General features: G+C 37.9%; 3 protein-coding genes across 3 annotated transcripts in view; all 3 read right to left on the bottom strand.

Moving 5' to 3' along the window:
- The window catches only part of LOC102802186 (protocadherin Fat 4-like), a 39390-nt gene extending 31008 nt beyond the window's left edge, over positions 1-8382 (bottom strand). The window contains exon 1 of the mRNA XM_085497505.1: positions 8138-8382. Within this exon, the coding sequence (XP_085353631.1) occupies positions 8138-8237 (100 nt within the window). The 5' untranslated portion in view covers positions 8238-8382. The remainder of the gene's footprint in view (positions 1-8137) is intronic.
- A 4444-nt stretch (positions 8383-12826) lies between these two features.
- LOC146747981 (ectoderm-neural cortex protein 1-like) lies at positions 12827-14347 on the bottom strand. The gene has a single exon (XM_085497504.1). The coding sequence runs from the start codon at positions 14345-14347 to the stop codon at positions 12827-12829; it is 1521 nt and encodes a 506-aa protein (XP_085353630.1).
- Positions 14348-17334: 2987 nt separating this feature from the next.
- On the bottom strand, positions 17335-20114 carry LOC100370550 (kelch-like protein 8). Its single transcript, XM_078008212.2, has 2 exons — positions 19929-20114; positions 17335-17727 (listed from the first exon to the last, which is right to left on the bottom strand). The coding sequence occupies exons 1-2, from the start codon at positions 20112-20114 to the stop codon at positions 17335-17337; spliced, it is 579 nt and encodes a 192-aa protein (XP_077864338.2).
- Between the last annotated feature and the right edge of the window lie 443 nt (positions 20115-20557).

Raw genomic sequence — 20557 nt, 5'->3', positions numbered from 1 at the left:
AAGAAAGGATTTGACATGGTCCTCAACTTTATCTTGATATTGTCATGGTAACAAATACTAAGGAATGTATTTCCCGGTGGAAATTTGTAACTAATGTAATTTCCTCTGCGAATATGTTTTGACAGGAGTACTCAATTTCAAAAGAAATTCGATTAGTAGGAGTAATCAAGTAACCAGCATTAATAAGGTTATATTTCTGTTGAACTAATGCTGAACTCTGTCAAAATATGTTTTTTTCTATATATTTATTGTTTTATCTATTTACTTTGCAACGATTATAGAAATACAGTTTCAAGTTATGTTTTAACATGTTCCGTAATTACAGAATGAAATGCATTTATTCTGATTTCAAAGTTGAAAATCTTTGACGGCAAAGTAGTATAAATTTTAAATTTTCTGGATGATAGAAGCGTAGAAATGTTGGAATATTGTTTGATTCATATATTTATATATGTGGGCGGTCTGGAATAATAAATGATGACAGTTTTTAATTTATAATTGTGAAAACACGACAATGCATGCCAATAACGATTTAAACCAACAAGCCTGGAATATTGACTAAACAGCTGGTGTCACTGTGATACTACTCTGACCGGAAAAACACATAAAAATACAATACCTATTACGTAACATCGATAATTTGCATACAGTCGAACGTGCAATTAACCCACTTGAAAAGTAACCCCAGCAAATAATGACGTTTGCTTCGAATCTATATTGGGCATCTTCCACGACATCCAAGACCAGTTTTTATCAATGATTAAACCACTATCGCGACGTCACATTATTGTATGGTGTAGTAATTATCTGGGAGAAAACTCAACGGGATTTATAGAACCACTCGGAGGGAATCCTAGCAATCCCTCCAGAACTTCCACAATTTTCTAATGGACATTCAAAACGATATTGTTCATTCTCGAGAACATATGTCTTTGATCTGAAAGTACAACTTCCTTCTCATTTTAAAGGAGTTTTTTTATAGTAATGAACTCAAAAGTCGAACTCTGCCCCGGTCTTCTTCGATCACCCAAGCCATGAAGTGACCACGCTACTGACCTAGTTCAAGTTAAGAAGGTGAGTTGTGACAAAAAGAACAAATGATTACACATGCATGTATCAGATGTGTTTTTTGCTCACCATTTCATTCTCCGTCTTCACAACAAAAGTTACGTGTCACACTTATTGAGCAATGTTCAACCAGAAAAGTTTCATGTATCATATGAGGGATGCGATTTCAGAAATAAACATCAATAAGCAAAAATGAATCTTGAATATATATTAAAATCTACGACTTACAATTTTCACATTAGTTCAGTTTGAATAAAATAAGTTTACATGACATTAATCCATTTTTTATGAACAGTGAGATCGACTCTGTGATTTTATACATATTCGTCTGACACGTGTCTAGAAGGCTGTACATTTCTGAAAGAAACAATGCGCATGCGACATGTTATCCCTCCCCCGGAGCGGAAAAACTGCCATCCCTCGTCGTAATGTGCGAGCAGAAATGTTGTGCACAAATCAGTCTAATTTGGGGCGACACTCAAATCACCCGTACTTAGTTAAATCTTACAGCGAAGAATCTATTCTCAGCTTAATGATTAATGTATCGTGCAATATATTCGATGTCTTCGGTAGATTAAACATTACCATAATCACATTAATTACTTTTTATCTAACGAGACAATTGTACCGGTCATTTAGTAGAAATATCACTGAAGTCGTACAAGTACATTGTGGCATGTAACCTTTGAATTCGTTCGACATTTCCTGTAAATGTGCCATAAAATGTTTAGAAGGGATTATACAATACAATTACTTAACGTACGGCGAATTACGTAACCAAATATCCACCTTATCGTGCTACCTTATGTTTTCACGTAAATATATATTCAGAAATCCAGATCTAATTCATGTTTATAACTTTGTTGTGTTAAGCATTATATACACACACACATATATATACACCTCGAATAGAAAATATAACTTTTTTCAACTTGAAATATTAAAGATATCATCACGAAATGAACAAATCTAAGAGAGGTTCATACAAGGTACATATATACAAAGTATCAAAGCATTCATGCTTGAAGTTTTCAAGAGGAAGTCGAAACAGTAAACAGTTAACGCGGACAATGGCATTTCTCCAGTTTCACTTATGTAGTTTAATTCTTATTTATCTGACAGAAAGCAAGTTGTGTGTTTGGTGGGTAAACTGTCAGATGCGGTCAATATTCAACATCGTGTACCACAGGGTTCATTCTTAGGACCATTATTATTTCTTCCAGTTATAAATGACCTACCATTATTTCTTGGAAACAGGTTCATTGATATGTATCTGGACGATCAAACTCTGTTTGGACCAAGCATCAATATAGTGTATTAATTATGATGTTTAGCCCATTTTGCGTTGTGTTAATTGCAATTACATGAGTGTCAAACAACACATCTAAATCGAAATCTATACTCGTTGGATCCCGTCAAAGGTTAAATAATGTTGGTAAAGATTTGCTAGTTATCTTTTACGGTGAAATAATTAAAACAGTCAGTTTCAAAAAGTCGCTCGGAGTGATAATAGATGAAAACTCTATCATGGGACAACCAACCAAATATCCTTTGTAAAAAGCTTAGCCCAAAAATTGGTGTTCTTATAAGAGAACGCAGCTTTTTACATTTATTTCCGTCAGAAGAACATTGTATTATTCATTTATCCAATCGTTATTGCTGTACAGTATGGGGCAATACAACTCAATCAAATTTATGCCGAGTTTATAAATTTCAAGAAGGGCAGTTGATTTCTTCTGATAACTTTAGCTGATCGTCGTTTGAGCTGTTCAAAATGCATATTATCTTCCTATTGACTACAAAGTTTCATACTTTCTAGGTATGTATATGGCAACCAACGGCTTGGTGTAACTCATATATACTACACGTTCCTCTCTTAACAATAATTTATACATTACTAAATGGAAAACATCTATGGACGTTTCAGTATAGATGAGTAACTCTATTAAATAACTTGCCATCTCATTGTATTTTGGCCTACCCTTTAAAAATAAAGTGTTAAATAAACATATTTCAAAACTGTGATTTTATTTTGTATTCACACCAGACCATTATAATTGAATCTATATGGCCCGGTATTGAAAAACAATTTCAAGTTGTTTCTTTGACAGTTTGGTTTTGGAGAGAATATGAGTCGAAGTGTCGTTTTAAAGACAGCCATTTCACTCAAAATATGCTTCGAATGGGTCCAATTTACTCCAATATATTTATGTTTTATTAGTATGCACGTTATGACATGTCATATAAGGTGAATTGAGGCGGTATTGAAATACATGTTTGACATCCACGTCAGTGGGCTTTAATATCATCGTACTGAGTGAAGTATTATCGTATACTAGTTTGTTTCGTTTTAGCGTGGCACTGTCTGCTTAATTAATCATACTCTTAGATCTAGAGATCAATTATAGAGTTGCCATGACAGTAAAGCAATGTATAAATGCTAAAGAAACTGGTAGCAGTAGTTGCTGGAACAATATATTAAGATTTTTATTTTATTTTATTTATAAATCAAATTGCATTTATTTATTTATTTAAAATATGTTTATTTATTTTGAAAATATAGTTATTTTTGAAATGCATTTTTTGATTTAACGGAGTTTGTGCAGTTTAGAGCGTATTCTAACTTATACGAACAAATCAACTGCAGTTAGTGTAAAAACATCAAACATAATAACCTAAAAGTGGCACAATCTTTACATAATTTCCTCATGGTTATATTCTTATTGGATAATTGGTGTATTGCGACTTCGCTTTAGCTTTTAACAATGAAGAAAATGTCACTTAACCCCGGTAAATTACTTACATTACACATTTCCCTAATGCATTTTCCAGTTCGACAGAACTGTACTTGTGAATTAACTGGCGATGACGTCGTCTTTTGTTGGCATGACAACCATTTGTAAACAACATTGGTCGGACAGCCACTTTAACCGTCATGGTTTGGAGATAATGACATGTATTAACACCGGAGGGGGAAAGTAGTTGGCATCATCGACACGCCATTTGATTCGAACATCTTGCAGTTTCATGTCTCTACCAACACGCTTTTGTAACAGTCACGTTGGACAACTAACATATAATAAGTCGACGGTGCAATTCTGAAAGCAGAGTGCTATTGAAAGAGGACATGTTTGCCACAAATAAACATACTTCTTAGTGCCTCACTGTTTCCAGGTTTCTTAAGATGATGTTTTTGTATATAGATCGTTCATCGTATCGCAATAATCACGATAACAAACAGAATTCCTAGTAGCGTCGAGGTTCATGAATGTTCATGCCTAGACACGCGTCGCGCATTTCAAAATTCGTTCATCATATATACCATTCACTGTTGATATGCCATGGCACTGGTAATGGTAATAACAACGTCATATAAGCAGCAGACATGATAAAGAAAATGGCGTCATGCGCACCATTGCTCCGTTCCCTGTTCGTTCACATGGCTCCTCTAGAGGACACCCCAACAAAAAGCACTTTGGTATCTAAAAATAAGTATGATATTTTTCAGCCGTGCCCAGTGTTCTTTAGAATTGTACAACGTATGCAAATAACGTAACTAGGATTTCTTTTTTTTACATCATATTTATCAATTTGCTAAATATATTTAGTGTTTATTTTAATATTGAATTTAAGATAAATTAGACGAATTAAAATATGATTAATGACATTTAGGGGAACACATACTTGTGACTGCTTGAGGGATATATACTGAGACAAATATATCGAAAGTAAATATAAAAGCAGTTTAACACGGCAAGGAGATTCGTGTACGTCAACATGTTAAAATGTTTTGATACATTGTGTCATAACAGTTATAATGGTATATGGTAAAACATACTTGCGATATTTACAAACTTAGTGGGTTGTAATGTGGTGTATATTTTTGTGATATTTTCGCTTTCTAAAACTAAATGTCATCACAATCTCTCAGAATCACCGCTGTAATACAACATTTAAATAGATGTTCTATATTGTTACATTTCTGTTTTTTATTACGCAGTTAAAAGCAATTTACATTGCAAATTTACATATTTACATGAAGATTAAAGAAAGAAATATTGCACAAAATAAAGAAATTGATACTGTCATTATCATACATAACAAATAAGTAAATAACATTAATTCATACAAAACTGTGAAATGTCAATAAACATTGATAATACGAAAATCGTATGTATCGATGGTCGCGTAGAGACGATACAAGGTTCGATTAGTTTACTAGCGTCGACAATGCAGTCCGAGCTTGTGTGCATAACCATGGCATAACATACTATCTGAACTCTTCATGTGATACGTTGTCGATACGAGTTCGAATGAAAACTTTTTACCTGACAATGGTTCAGTAATTTGTGGTTAATATTGCATGTTGATATTACAAAAACCTAAGCGTTCAATGAAATAATGAACACAACCTAAATGCGCATGTACTTCACATTATTATGTACGTACCGGCAATTGAATGCGCATGAATATGTGCGTAATTACTGTATGGTGCTCAAAATTATAGTCAAATCGTATTTCAATGTGCATACTAGCGTGCAACATTTGAAAATACTGAATACTGGGCAAATCTAAATTTTAATCAGCTGTGTTGATATGTTGTTTGGAAATTGTCATATAAAAATGCCGATTTGCGCGGATAATATCACGTGACCTTTAGTGGTCAAATCAAAACATCTCTGGCATTAGATCCTGAAGTTGATGGCGATGAGAAAACAGTTTATTAAATTTATGTTAATACAATTGTCATAACGGAAAATCTGTTTTGATATTTTTTTACTAAGGCGACAATCATTGCGAGGGGCAATAATTCGATGGGTTCAACATGAACCAGACAAATATAATAGAGTAATATCAGGTTTATATTCAGACAGTATAATGACCTAGGATATTGTTTTTGTATTTACTAAACGCACAAATAAACGCGTATATATATATATCACTACAAAACCATGATATAAGTCTGGTAATAATTACGAGAAGTTTACCCCTAATTCAATTAAAATGTTCTTGCAACTTTAATTCAAACATTTTTTCCCCGCAACTTTTACACGAACTATTCTCGTCTCCCGGACAAAATACCATGAAGTCAATCATTCCGAGGTCGTTTCAGGTCAACTGGTTTCCTAACGTAACGACATTGTACATTAATTACTACACATTCACCCTGCCAAGTATTTGTGATCACGTGATTTCAACCTTGACTGAAATTTGTAACAATGTCGGTGTCAAAAGTGTAATTACTTCAATGACAACACATGGTGCAAATATTGTCTTTTTATACCGTGGTTACCGTTGCCAACAACAAAATAACAAATTATATGCGTCAGGCTGGTTCCTAAAAGATTAACACTTATTCGTCCCAGTGAGCAATGGAATCCACTAAACCCAAACTGATGCGATGTGTGCTCCGGCGAAACGTATATGTGATGATCAATGCAATAACAAAATCGACTGTCAATACATGGTGTTGAACAAAACGAAATGTTAGGGTATGTGCATTAGTGAAAGTGGCCACTTCAACACACTAAAGTCGTTGGCCCACCGGCAAAAATGTGTCACGTTTGCGCTAAATCACAAGTAGACATATTTCATCCACTGGTAGACAAAAATACTGTTTATTGTAGTGTCGTTGATGTGTACTATTTCATACGTTCACATGTTATCTGTGGTTGAAGTTAGCTGTATATTGTAGATATCAGTGAAATATATACTTATAATAGGAATTGTTTTATTTACACACTGTAGGCAACCAGCCCTCAGAGCCTAAGTACAAAAATATAAATTTACATTGGACAATTTAATTTTTGTTGATGTTATTGTTCTAGCACTCAGGTCAAAGTATAGGTAGTTCCCTCACAGGAATGGCCGCGGCGTTGCATCAGGTGTTCCTTTGTACCCATCTTAACCCCCCAGGCAGCGGATTATTAAAACACAATTGAGTGCGCATCCACGTTAAGTCTTTTTGATTTGGGCATTCCATGTCATATCACCAATTGCAATGACGCAAATAAAATCCTCGCCACACCTCACCGACCAATGTCAAAACTCCTGTTACTGAAAAGAGCAACATAGTCTCGAATCATTGTCAGCACTACTTGGGCCTGTGTTTGAAAACGTCACGCTCGAACGGTTGGCGACAAAACTTTAAGGTGTGTTGTAGAACATCATAGAAGCCAACTGCTAGGTTGTAACCGAAACTCGTGTATAGTTTTAGTGTGTGACTATTTCTGTGCACGTATCATATCGCACATACCCAATACAGCACCTAAACAAACATACAAGATAAAGTGAACGTTATCGTTCAGCCCAAACACCTCGGGCTATAAAGTATCGCGGTCTGCGCACTTGAAATAAACTACACGCACGAACTGACAAAATTAACTAAATCCCACCTTTATAGCAAGACTACGCGATATGTCATCAACGTGCGTGTGAAGTTACTTAAAACTAAATTTCTATTGTGGTGGGTAACTACCATGGCCTCTGTTAACGCACACACATCCACGATCTGGCTTTGTAGCAGAACATAATCTATCATTTAGTTGTACTTATTATTGTCGCTAGCCTTCGGTCCCAGCATGACAGGTGCATCAACCCTTTGTCCATGTCTTTGTATGTGATTCTCTTAACACCTTAGAAGTCCATAAAACACAATCGTATGTTCAATGTACTTATGAGACAAGCCAGTCCCGCGATCAATTTGTCATCATACCGGATAAATATGTACGCATAAAACCGTAACTCAAATAACTCACAGAATATAAAATAAAGAACTCCGTCCATTCAAATTGAACACGATGGCAACAATCATAACAAGCAACATGAATCGGTGGGTGATACATTTCACATACAGTCAAATGACACTTAACCCGACGGTGTTGCGTATCACCCATCGCCTTACTAATCTCTCCCGTGGAGTATGCGTGCACGGAATACGAACGCGTATTACCTTTATCTACAGTACATCTGAATACAATCTTCGGTCATACTGATTTATGTACTACCGTCCCATTGATTGACTTTATAGTACATGTATATACATTTTATTAAAGAGGTTCGAACCTACCTGCGGCACCGGTTTGTTTGATAAAGTATCCAAACAAGACGCTGAAGACAAATTGGATCGTAACTTTTCGGCTAGAAATAGTAAAAGTCGACATTGTCATCCGCCGCGGCGCATTACGTAGAGGCTCTTCTTCGTCACCGATCAATGTCTTTCGCTTGACTTAATGCGAAAGTTCCAGCCGAAATGCAGTTGACTCTCCTGGGATATATCTTGTATAGTCAACGACTGTCCTTCAATCTAATCTTAAGTGTGTTGGACACCCACTCCTTCGGTTCCAGTTTCTCTTATCGATGATGACGTCGTCACACTTAAGAAGTATGGTGGTCCATGATTGGTCAACAACTCTACCAACCGGAATAGTCACGTTGATGGCAGGAGTATCACAATGTATATAATAATATCCGGCGTATTTTACTATTAATGATAAAATTAGAAACTTGTGACTACACAGTGGATGCCGTGACAAACAATGATATAATGACGTGGAACGTCTGATAATTACTGATAACTGATAACGTCATAATTAACTTGAACCCAGCATTTGGGAAAAGTGAATTAATTCGCTGGATTTTCACGGTGTCAACACGACAGCTGTTTATATAATACATTATTTTAATAATGTCCTCATTTTATGATCACGACGTGATTGTACATTATATAAAATCATTCATAATTATTTCAAATCTCAATGTCGAAGGAAAGCGAGAGCAAAAATACACGTGTATGATATTATGAACAAAATAATATGACAAAATAAAGCGTTGGCATTGCTGTTAATACTCTATATATCCCACAATGATTAGTTCCATAACGAAAAATGTAATGTGTCTGTCCTACATATGTATATGTGACGAAAATAATTAATAACGTATTCCGTAAATTATGACGCTGAAGGAACTCGTCCCAAGGTTAAATTCATGCCACGATCACAGTCATTTTGAATGATTCACAATGGCACAAGTAAAGAAGTAACAGATTATATGAGAGGTAAAACCAATAATAATCTCATAGTTTGATGAACAAATTCGCCGGCCAATCAACGCGGCGGTGGTCTCGTCGATCGATAGTGTATCAGGATAAGGATGTGTGCCCGGACCGAGAACACTACATACTATGTTTGATTTATCGGCGTAAGAATAATGTTAGCATATATAGCATAAATTAATGATGCGTTACTACAACAGAGTGATAATTAAATGAAAACATAGCTTATCAAAATGTGTATTATTCATATAAGGTACTTCCAACTACTAACTGCTGTCGCCGTGTATTTCGCACTTACCTGTGTGGAATCAGTCACACCACCGTCAGTAAAATAAGCAGAGAGAGAGACGGCTGTGAATATATGTTTACGTGATGTCAACATTCAGTAGGACGACCCATTCGATAACACTAATACTACACCCAATTTATTCCTTACCATTAAACTGATTTCTATCGATCGTGTCGTGATTGATTAAATACCCGAGATCAATACATAATTCCAAGATAAAAGATACGCACCAATTCGCGCCCAGTAGTAGCTGCCGGCTATGTCCGCGTTGTCATGCAAGTTCGACGGAATAGATGCGCTACTCACCAGCATGCCTTTATTATAAGTTCACGCAAATAAGCCGATTGTAAATTCAAATTGCATTAATTTTTGATAGTTACCGAGTGACACAAGCTGTGCATTTGTATAGCTAGATTGACAGCACAGTGGCCCGTAAATAATTACACCCTCCCTGCTGATTGACCTCCGTGATAAGTGACGCCAACTATACTTCTCACTTTCTAAGATTGGTTTCACTTCTACCAACCATTTCCTATTATGGGCTATACATTACATCAACAATTATATATGCAAAATAATAAAAGCAGCATTTATATTCGGAATTATGTGTATCATCCTAATCCGGATTAGCACTGCATCGTTATTCTGTTTAAAATACCATTTTAATTATTTTACTAGTAGCTTGTCGTAGATAAGGGAAAAAAAAGTTCGGGAGCCACATTTTATCTCCATTTTATCATGTTTGTTGTTATGGAAACCCTCTACCATTTTAACAATACACAGTTAGAATAACGGTATAAGCGACGTTAGCATGGTGACCTACTTCGTGTCAGTTAGTGTGGTTCACTAGTAAACGCCGTATTCATACCATATATTTATTAACTGCTCATCAAAATATTGACCCATTCTCCTGTCATAACTGTCATGTTAACAATGTAATAATCGTCTTCATTATAACTACTCCGTGTGCTCTGGATTCGCAAGATCAATGTACATGTATTTGATAGATTGATGGGTCACGTGAGTACGAAGACTCCTCACAAGCAATTAGCTAATGAGCTTAGGGGATGATTGTGTCTTGGGCTTCCATAATCGATCGTCAAAAGGAAATACGATAAATCCAGACAATATGGAATAAATCAAAAACTATTTTGTTTGAATCTGATCTTGGAACGCTAAAAAGTCCAATGCATTCTAAAGGAATATTCACATATTACTTATTGATCGTATTCAATCAAATCGCGTAGTCGTGTGCAGTTTACCACAGGCATCCTGCATCTCGGCTTTAGATTCATCTTAACCATTAACAAGCCTCGAATCGGCGCCAACTCCGCACAATTATATCACGTAGTCAACGTTTTGCCTAGGATAACAGTGTATGAGGATGGCTACCCTGACACGTGTTGGCGTATTTGAATATATTCATGTACTATATACTATAATGACATCTCGTCACAACCGAGAAGATGTAGAGAAATCGTTGTGACACAGGAAAGATGTACAATAGAGGCCGATACTAAGTCGTCGAGGGCGCTAGACTGTTCAATAAAGTTTGTGGTAAATCAGTGGTAGGAAACACCACGGGACAGGTGGGTGCCGTTAGGACGTGGCGCAAAAGAACATCCCGATGTCCCGCAGTGTTAGCTACTCATAAACGCAATGCTTTGTTTTAAACAATCACTAACAATCTACAATTGTTTTCAAACAAACAATTTTGACCAAACACGCTTGCGGTTGCTACCCACATTTATTCTAAAACCTGAGTCTCGTTCTAATTACAAACTACAACGTTTATGACAATAATTTCATTGTATTAAGTTCTAGATTTCGACACAAAAACATCAAATATTGCATTTCTATGCAGGCAGCCGGTATATGAAACCATCGAAATTGCTATGCCATTTCCTACGTTAATATAAACAGAATACAATTAAGTGTAATGTTGATGAGGTTCATTTTATCGAAAACGTAGAACATGATTTTAACAGAGCTGAAATCTCGCACGTATAACCAACTTTCGTTAAAAATGGCGTACAGCCACAAAAATGCACATCACTGGTGACAATAGTCGCTATCTTTTTAAGATGTGTGAAACTGAATATCTTGACCAATCAGATCTGTGTAGTTTGGTTAAAATCGTCCATCAACGTTGAAAGTGCATTTAATTCTGGGATCAAAGTGTTATTACTGGTCTTCAAACTTATTATACAGAGTTACTTTTGACTATAGAGGGCGCAAATATTCGATAGCTTTGTCTTTGTCAACACATTTTGACAGTCCTGAACCTACGATAACAACGTTATTACTAATAATTCATCTAACTCTAAAATCTCAAAAATCAGAAGAATTAAATACCTCCTAGCCTAAATAAGGGAGCGTCACCGACTAAGCATGAATGAACAAATATGAACGATGTCTCTGTTACGTTCAGGGTAATAGTAATAGTAGCTTTATTACATAACAAAATACGTTATGAAATGTATTGACATTACCATCAACGTATCCACGCATGTCAGGGAAAGATATCGTCACGTATTTGTTACTTTTGACTATAGAGGGCGCACGTTCAGAGAAAAGCATGACTTCAAAACGCAACATGGACGCTTTTCGAAATGAACTAAATTTAACACTCTGAATGATATTAAACGTATCATTACAGGAATGTAATTATCTTTTGAAAACTTGTTGAAAACATACGTACATGTTTCTTGTATTGGTGGTATGACAATGTTGATCTCCAATCAATCAAAAAACGCATATTAATCGTTAAGTCTATCGCGTAAAAAGAACATTGTCTTATAGTATAAAAATACAGAATGAAAGAAAAAACAATTGTGAATTAAATAAACTTATTGGTACTGCATAAAACAAAACATCCGAAAATAGAAAGGTAAATATGAAAATTGGACGGTCGAGTATTCCTGTGACAATCGGTACTAATGACAGTGACCACGAGTACGTATTGCGATTGTGTTAAAATCACTGCTTCACGGTATTAACATTTTTTTTCGATATATCGGAAAGCTCCGGTGTTTGGAAGATGGGATCTATGGTGAAGTCACTACACAATATCTTATATGAATATCACTTTCTGTATACAGTGACAATATCAAGCTTCACGTGGTGGTATTGTCAATTTCAGTCATTATTAAAAGTACTAACTGTTCATCCACAGTGCCAGTTATGGATACACATGCAATCAAATATTCAGATCTGACAAAAGGTCATTCAGTGTACCACCAAGTTCGTCGTCTGTTGTGGCGTATAGTCTCTATAAAATGGTTCGTTCTTGGCCGTCCACATGAAACAATTGTGAGTTCATGATAATATATTGTATTGGTCCAGGAGTGGAATAATTTTAGTAAAACACATTCTATATGTTGGGGAATTCATTCTCTTCCAAACAACCGTTTTCTTCATAGGTGTTCTAGTCCTTTTTCCATCAGTACTTTGACCGTTTTATAGTGTTTGTAAGGCAAGAAGCACATGCCATGGTCGGGCGCGTTGATACAGTGTGTATCGCATTGATCACTGTACCATATATTGTGTGAGAAGTCATAGCGTTGAATATGCAGTTGTCGTTTACTGTTCTTTTCTGTCGATGTCCCCATAATTGATCGGTAGAAGTCATCGGCTGTCGCGTAGACAGTCCCAGACGACGTGGTGATAGATGTACTTGTTTGCAGGCTAGGTCCAGGAACGTCCTCCACGTGTGATATGGGTGTATCTTCGGGTTCCGCTTTGCTTGTACAGAAGGAAAGTATCTCTCCGTTGCATGCAACTGCCCCAATCTGAGGGCCCGGGACGGATAAGTCGGCAACTTGGCACCAGTCATCGATGTCTGGATCGTATCTCCATACTTCGTTATTGGTCTTCTTCTCCGTGGAGTAGATACCAAGAATATAAATGAACCCATTCAAAGCGACAGCGGGACATTCACTGAACAATCTAGGAGCAGGTTTTAATTTTGTCCATGTGCGTGCACGGAGATCGTAGCACTGGTTATAAGCCACACAGCCCTGATTGCCCCCAATAATGAAAATCCTCCCATTCAACACAACAATGCCGGAATCGCAACAACCATCTGGTATCCTAGTAACAACTTGCCAGTCACCATGGCTACATTTCGAACTTTTCATAGTAAGTATATCGGCTGAGGTGGCGCTATTCTCAATGACGTACAATTGTTCATCAATGTTCACCACAGTGCCACCGTAGTGTTCCACGTTTTGGCGTGTCTTAACCCATCCTTTTTTCGTCCCTTCCACGTACCATATCGAATCCTGTCCGTTGAGAAGGCATGTTCTGTAACCATCTACCAGGGCCACCGATGACATATGACCTTCTATCGTGATATCTTTCACCACACCATACGGTATGAGCGTCTTTTTAATCGCGTCGTAGTCGAACAACTCCAGACTGCCCTGTACATTCCCAGGTGAGCTGAGAATCATAACATTACTGTACCTAGAGTCAGTTGCGTCATGGCCACGAAACGTTTTCGGGGTACATTCTAAAATTTGTTGAGCACGCTCTACGTTCTTCACGGTGTCGATCTCCGTGAGGAGTCTGTCGATGTACCGTCTCTCTAGTTTAGCAACATTGACAAATCTCAAGAGTCTCGCAACATGCTTGGTCCTCTCCTCCTTGTTGTACTCGATCCATCTAATTAGTGCGTTGCATAGCAACTCTTCATCTTCTACCACTAGATCGCGATCAGATAAGTACTTGATTAGAGCGTCCTTGCTCAACTCCATGAACTCCTCGTTCTTACAAATATCGCAGAAATTATGCAGAATGTAATCAATGGTGACGTTGTTCAAGTTTGTACAGGTGTACGTATCCGCCAGTTTAAGTATACCGAAGCAGTTGTTCGAGTTTAGTTGAGTCTTCAGGAACGAGCAGCATACCTGGAACAGCGTCTGCATTTGAAACATACTAGACGCGTGCAGCAATTGTTGGGCGTTATCTTGATTTATAGTGATGTCAGAAACTCATAGTTGCTGTCGACATAGGAAGTTAAGTAAGCAAATAACACCGAATAAACGGCAAGGTAAAGACTATGTCTAATTATAGTAAATACGTACTGCGTGCGTGACTCGAACCGGCGCTCGCGTACGGCACCTAATCGCCTAGCTTCACGCCACTACACGTCTTCCCCTCGGCCACCGGGCATCCCCAAAAAAGGATGCTTAATAACCGAGCTTATTACGTGCAGAGAACGTGAAACCCGTCCACGCGATACGCGCCACACAGCATGGCCAGAATGCGGCAAAGGCCTTCAGATCTGGCTGTAGTAGGATGGTGAAAGTAATGGTACAGCATTTTAACAGTGAATAAGTACTGAGAAATAATTTTTAAACTCATAGTTGCTGTCGACATAGGAAGTTAAGTAAGCAAATAACACCGAATAAACGGCAAGGTAAAGACTATGTCTAATTATAGTAAATACGTACTGCGTGCGTGACTCGAACCGGCGCTCGCGTACGGCACCTAATCGCCTAGCTTCACGCCACTACACGTCTTCCCCTCGGCCACCGGGCATCCCCAAAAAAGGATAAACTCATAGTTGCTGTCGACGGTTATTATTAAGCTCGGTTATTAAGCATCCTTTTTTGGGGATGCCCGGTGGCCGAGGGGAAGACGTGTAGTGGCGTGAAGCTAGGCGATTAGGTGCCGTACGCGAGCGCCGGTTCGAGTCACGCACGCAGTACGTATTTACTATAATTAGACATAGTCTTTACCTTGCCGTTTATTCGGTGTTATTTGCTTACCCAAAAAAGGATGCTTAATAACCGAGCTTATTACGTGCAGAGAACGTGAAACCCGTCCACGCGATACGCGCCACACAGCATGGCCAGAATGCGGCAAAGGCCTTCAGATCTGGCTGTAGTAGGATGGTGAAAGTAATGGTACAGCATTTTAACAGTGAATAAGTACTGAGAAATAATTTTTAAACTCATAGTTGCTGTCGACATAGGAAGTTAAGTAAGCAAATAACACCGAATAAACGGCAAGGTAAAGACTATGTCTAATTATAGTAAATACGTACTGCGTGCGTGACTCGAACCGGCGCTCGCGTACGGCACCTAATCGCCTAGCTTCACGCCACTACACGTCTTCCCCTCGGCCACCGGGCATCCCCAAAAAAGGATGCTTAATAACCGAGCTTATTACGTGCAGAGAACGTGAAACCCGTCCACGCGATACGCGCCACACAGCATGGCCAGAATGCGGCAAAGGCCTTCAGATCTGGCTGTAGTAGGATGGTGAAAGTAATGGTACAGCATTTTAACAGTGAATAAGTACTGAGAAATAATTTTTAAACTCATAGTTGCTGTCGACATAGGAAGTTAAGTAAGCAAATAACACCGAATAAACGGCAAGGTAAAGACTATGTCTAATTATAGTAAATACGTACTGCGTGCGTGACTCGAATTTACTATAATTAGACATAGTCTTTACCTTGCCGTTTATTCGGTGTTATTTGCTTACTTAACTTCCTATGTCGACAGCAACTATGAGTTTAAAAATTATTTCTCAGTACTTATTCACTGTTAAAATGCTGTACCATTACTTTCACCATCCTACTACAGCCAGATCTGAAGGCCTTTGCCGCATTCTGGCCATGCTGTGTGGCGCGTATCGCGTGGACGGGTTTCACGTTCTCTGCACGTAATAAGCTCGGTTATTAAGCATCCTTTTTTGGGGATGCCCGGTGGCCGAGGGGAAGACGTGTAGTGGCGTGAAGCTAGGCGATTAGGTGCCGTACGCGAGCGCCGGTTCGAGTCACGCACGCAGTACGTATTTACTATAATTAGACATAGTCTTTACCTTGCCGTTTATTCGGTGTTATTTGCTTACTTAACTTCCTATGTCGACAGCAACTATGAGTTTAAAAATTATTTCTCAGTACTTATTCACTGTTAAAATGCTGTACCATTACTTTCACCATCCTACTACAGCCAGATCTGAAGGCCTTTGCCGCATTCTGGCCATGCTGTGTGGCGCGTATCGCGTGGACGGGTTTCACGTTCTCTGCACGTAATAAGCTCGGTTATTAAGCATCCTTTTTTGGGGATGCCCGGTGGCCGAGGGGAAGACGTGTAGTGGCGTGAAGCTAGGCGATTAGGTGCCGTACGCGAGCGCCGGTTCGAGTCACGCACGCAGTACGTATTTACTATAATTAGACATAGTCTTTACCTTGCCGTTTATTCGGTGTTATTTGCTTACTTAACTTCCTATGTCGACAGCAACTATGAGTTTAAAAATTATTTCTCAGTACTTATTCACTGTTAAAATGCTGTACCATTACTTTCACCATCCTACTACAGCCAGATCTGAAGGCCTTTGCCGCATTCTGGCCATGCTGTGTGGCGCGTATCGCGTGGACGGGTTTCACGTTCTCTGCACGTAATAAGCTCGGTTATTAAGCATCCTTTTTTGGGGATGCCCGGTGGCCGAGGGGAAGACGTGTAGTGGCGTGAAGCTAGGCAATTAGGTGCCGTACGCGAGCGCCGGTTCGAGTCACGCACGCAGTACGTATTTACTATAATTAGACATAGTCTTTACCTTGCCGTTTATTCGGTGTTATTTGCTTACTTAACTTCCTATGTCGACAGCAACTATGAGTTTAAAAATTATTTCTCAGTACTTATTCACTGTTAAAATGCTGTACCATTACTTTCACCATCCTACTACAGCCAGATCTGAAGGCCTTTGCCGCATTCTGGCCATGCTGTGTGGCGCGTATCGCGTGGACGGGTTTCACGTTCTCTGCACGTAATAAGCTCGGTTATTAAGCATCCTTTTTTGGGGATGCCCGGTGGCCGAGGGGAAGACGTGTAGTGGCGTGAAGCTAGGCGATTAGGTGCCGTACGCGAGCGCCGGTTCGAGTCACGCACGCAGTACGTATTTACTATAATTAGACATAGTCTTTACCTTGCCGTTTATTCGGTGTTATTTGCTTACTAGTGATGTCAGAGGTGTATATATAATCCAATATTGCCCTGAGAGCGACAGGATCGACGTCATTTAAAGGTACTTTTGTGGTTTTACATTCCTGCATGCCGCTTGTGAACATGGCTTTGAAGTAAGGGCTTACACAAGACAATACGCTACGATGACAAGGGTATTCGTAACCGCTAACAGTCAGGACCAAATCACAGAGATCATTCTGTCGATAAAACTCTAGCAGACCATCCAAAATGCTGTGAGAAATGCTCTTGTCGTGGAATTCTAAAGCTGTACCATTGCCACTGAACCTTTTTGTACGAGGTATATTATTCATCTTTGAAGAAATTATGTAGTTTCTAAACTGTGAACAAAACATAACAATGAGAAGAGAAAAAATAAGGCAAATGTAACAAAATGATGGTGTCTGGTTGGTTACTGTCCACCAAGTCACCGTAGAATTCTTTATAATATTATCTGGGTATTATGTTCACGAAAAACAAAACGTTGGTAAATGTAATTTCATGAGTATCAGCTATTCACTGAAAAATAACTATGTGCACACAATTGTGTCATTTTATCAGCTATTCACTGAAAAATAACTATGTGCACACAATTGTGTCATTTTATCAGCTATTCACTGAAAAATAACTATGTGCACACAATTGTGTCATTTTATCAGCTATTCACTGAAAAATAACTATGTGCACACAATTGTGTCATTTTATCAGCTATTCACTGAAAAATAACTATGTGCACACAATTGTGTCATTTTATCAGCTATTCACTGAAAAATAACTATGTGCACACAATTGTGTCATTTTATCAGCTATTCACTGAAAAATAACTATGTGCACACAATTGTGTCATTTTATCAGCTATTCACTGAAAAATAACTATGTGCACACAATTGTGTCATTTTATCAGCTATTCACTGAAAAATAACTATGTGCACACAATTGTGTCATTTTATCAGCTATTCACTGAAAAATAACTATGTGCACACAATTGTGTCATTTTATCAGCTATTCACTGAAAAATAACTATGTGCACACAATTGTGTCATTTTATCAGCTATTCACTGAAAAATAACTATGTGCACACAATTGTGTCATTTTATCAGCTATTCACTGAAAAATAACTATGCACACAATTGTGTCATTTTATCAGCTATTCACTGAAAAATAACTATGTGCACACAATTGTGTCATTTTATCAGCTATTCACTGAAAAATAACTATGTGCACACAATTGTGTCATTTTATCAGCTATTCACTGAAAAATAACTATGTGCACACAATTGTGTCATTTTATCAGCTATTCACTGAAAAATAACTATGTGCACACAATTGTGTCATTTTATCAGCTATTCACTGAAAAATAACTATGTGCACACAATTGTGTCATTTTATCAGCTATTCACTGAAAAATAACTATGTGCACACAATTGTGTCATTTTATCAGCTATTCACTGAAAAATAACTATGTGCACACAATTGTGTCATTTTCGCCAAATAACCCCAATAATGATACAATACAATATTTTCTGTGATTGATTGTGTTGTAGTTAATAAACAACTCGCTTGGCGGTGGAACTTGGGGTGTTATCGAGTGTAAATCCGGACTCTATAAGTTACATAGAACTTTACAGACTATATTATGAATATGAACAGTTATAGAAAGTGGGTGATTACCATATTTTCAATTTAGCTGTTTCGATTATAAGGAGCAACTTCCGTGTTTTATTATTTTAAATACTTCGCACAAGGAAGTTTTAGAGCCATTAAAAGAACGCAAATTACAGTACTAGTATACGATGACTTCGTGTTGTGGTCACGTGTTTCCGCTTGTACGCGTTTTAATTTAGTTTTTTATCTACACGTATGCCATTCAGCGTTCGGACAATTTACAGTATACATATACGTGTATGGCCTTAGCCGGTGGGAAGGTTGGAATTGCGCAATGTTTGATGTAAATATATGGTCACATGACCGTAGTCGATGGTACAGAAAATTCACAGTGTTAATAATTTACGCGGACTTAAATTTGGCTACACCCAATATCCTCCGCCAGTTATACGAAAGACGGCTTTCATTTATCGTAGATGGCGCTGTTGATGACAAAGGTTATGCAAATAACGGTCGGTTTTGTATAACATAAATGATATAAATGAACTTATTACATTTCAATTAATAAATGGTATAAATATCTCACAGGAAGGAAACATAAAAACTCCCCTCCGCATACTACACTAGTTCAATTTCACCACTCTGCAGATAACGCCGGTTTTCGATATCATGATCTCACCTATACTACCAGGAACATAGCTTATCGCATAAAAACGTGTTAAGCGTAAGTATGGTATGTTAATATGGCGGGTACGTAGAAATGTACATGAACACATGATATGAGGTTCTGGCGTCATTCCCTCAAACTGCGTGGATTGGACGTAGACTGACTTCCGTAGCACAAAGGTATACCGGAACCGCTTTCATGTTAACCTGTTCAACAATATGGTCTGAGCATAGCGGATACACTACGTGTAATACACATTACTCTACTTACCCCGTCCGCATTCACACCCCGTCGATCGTTCTCTGATCGTAACCGTCTGTAAAGCTGTGGTGTGGGTGAATGCCGTGCTAGGCTAGTATCGATAACTACGTCACCAGTTTCATATACATATACATCCTGGTACTCTACGCCAGTTTTATTCTCGAGTCGTTGACCTTCGGCTGAGTCCAGTCCCATAAAAGCAAACATAAAATCCGTTTGTATTTCAACATAATTAAACTATATAATTCTCCCAGGAATCATTTTGGGTGGCATAGATGCTGAGAGAAATAAATTTATTTGCCAAATTACAAATAAAACAATTGACGTCATCTCATTTGTAAGCGGACACTTACTTCGGTTAGTCTGGTATTTCCCTATTAATCAGCGATGTAATTGCTGTATTTAAACATGGTTTCTGTATTTACATAGAATTTCCGAGAATTAGGTCATTACCAGGAATTCTTGTTCTTTTATTTCTTTCATTGTTGTGTTCATGATATCTTAGTACACGACCACAATATCGCCATCTACGGCAGCATCACTAGATATATACCTACTTTTGATTTCTTTTTTTCCATCCCGCTTTAATTATTGAGAGTACTGACGCAAGAGGGCGAGGTTTTGGAGTAAAATTTTAA

This window comes from Saccoglossus kowalevskii, chromosome 3 (assembly GCF_978046115.1).
Source record: "Saccoglossus kowalevskii chromosome 3, keSacKowa6.1, whole genome shotgun sequence".
NCBI classification, from domain to species: Eukaryota; Metazoa; Hemichordata; class Enteropneusta; family Harrimaniidae; genus Saccoglossus; species Saccoglossus kowalevskii.
The sequence above is the reverse complement of the archived record's forward strand: the minus strand, read 5'-3'. Positions and strand labels throughout refer to the sequence as shown.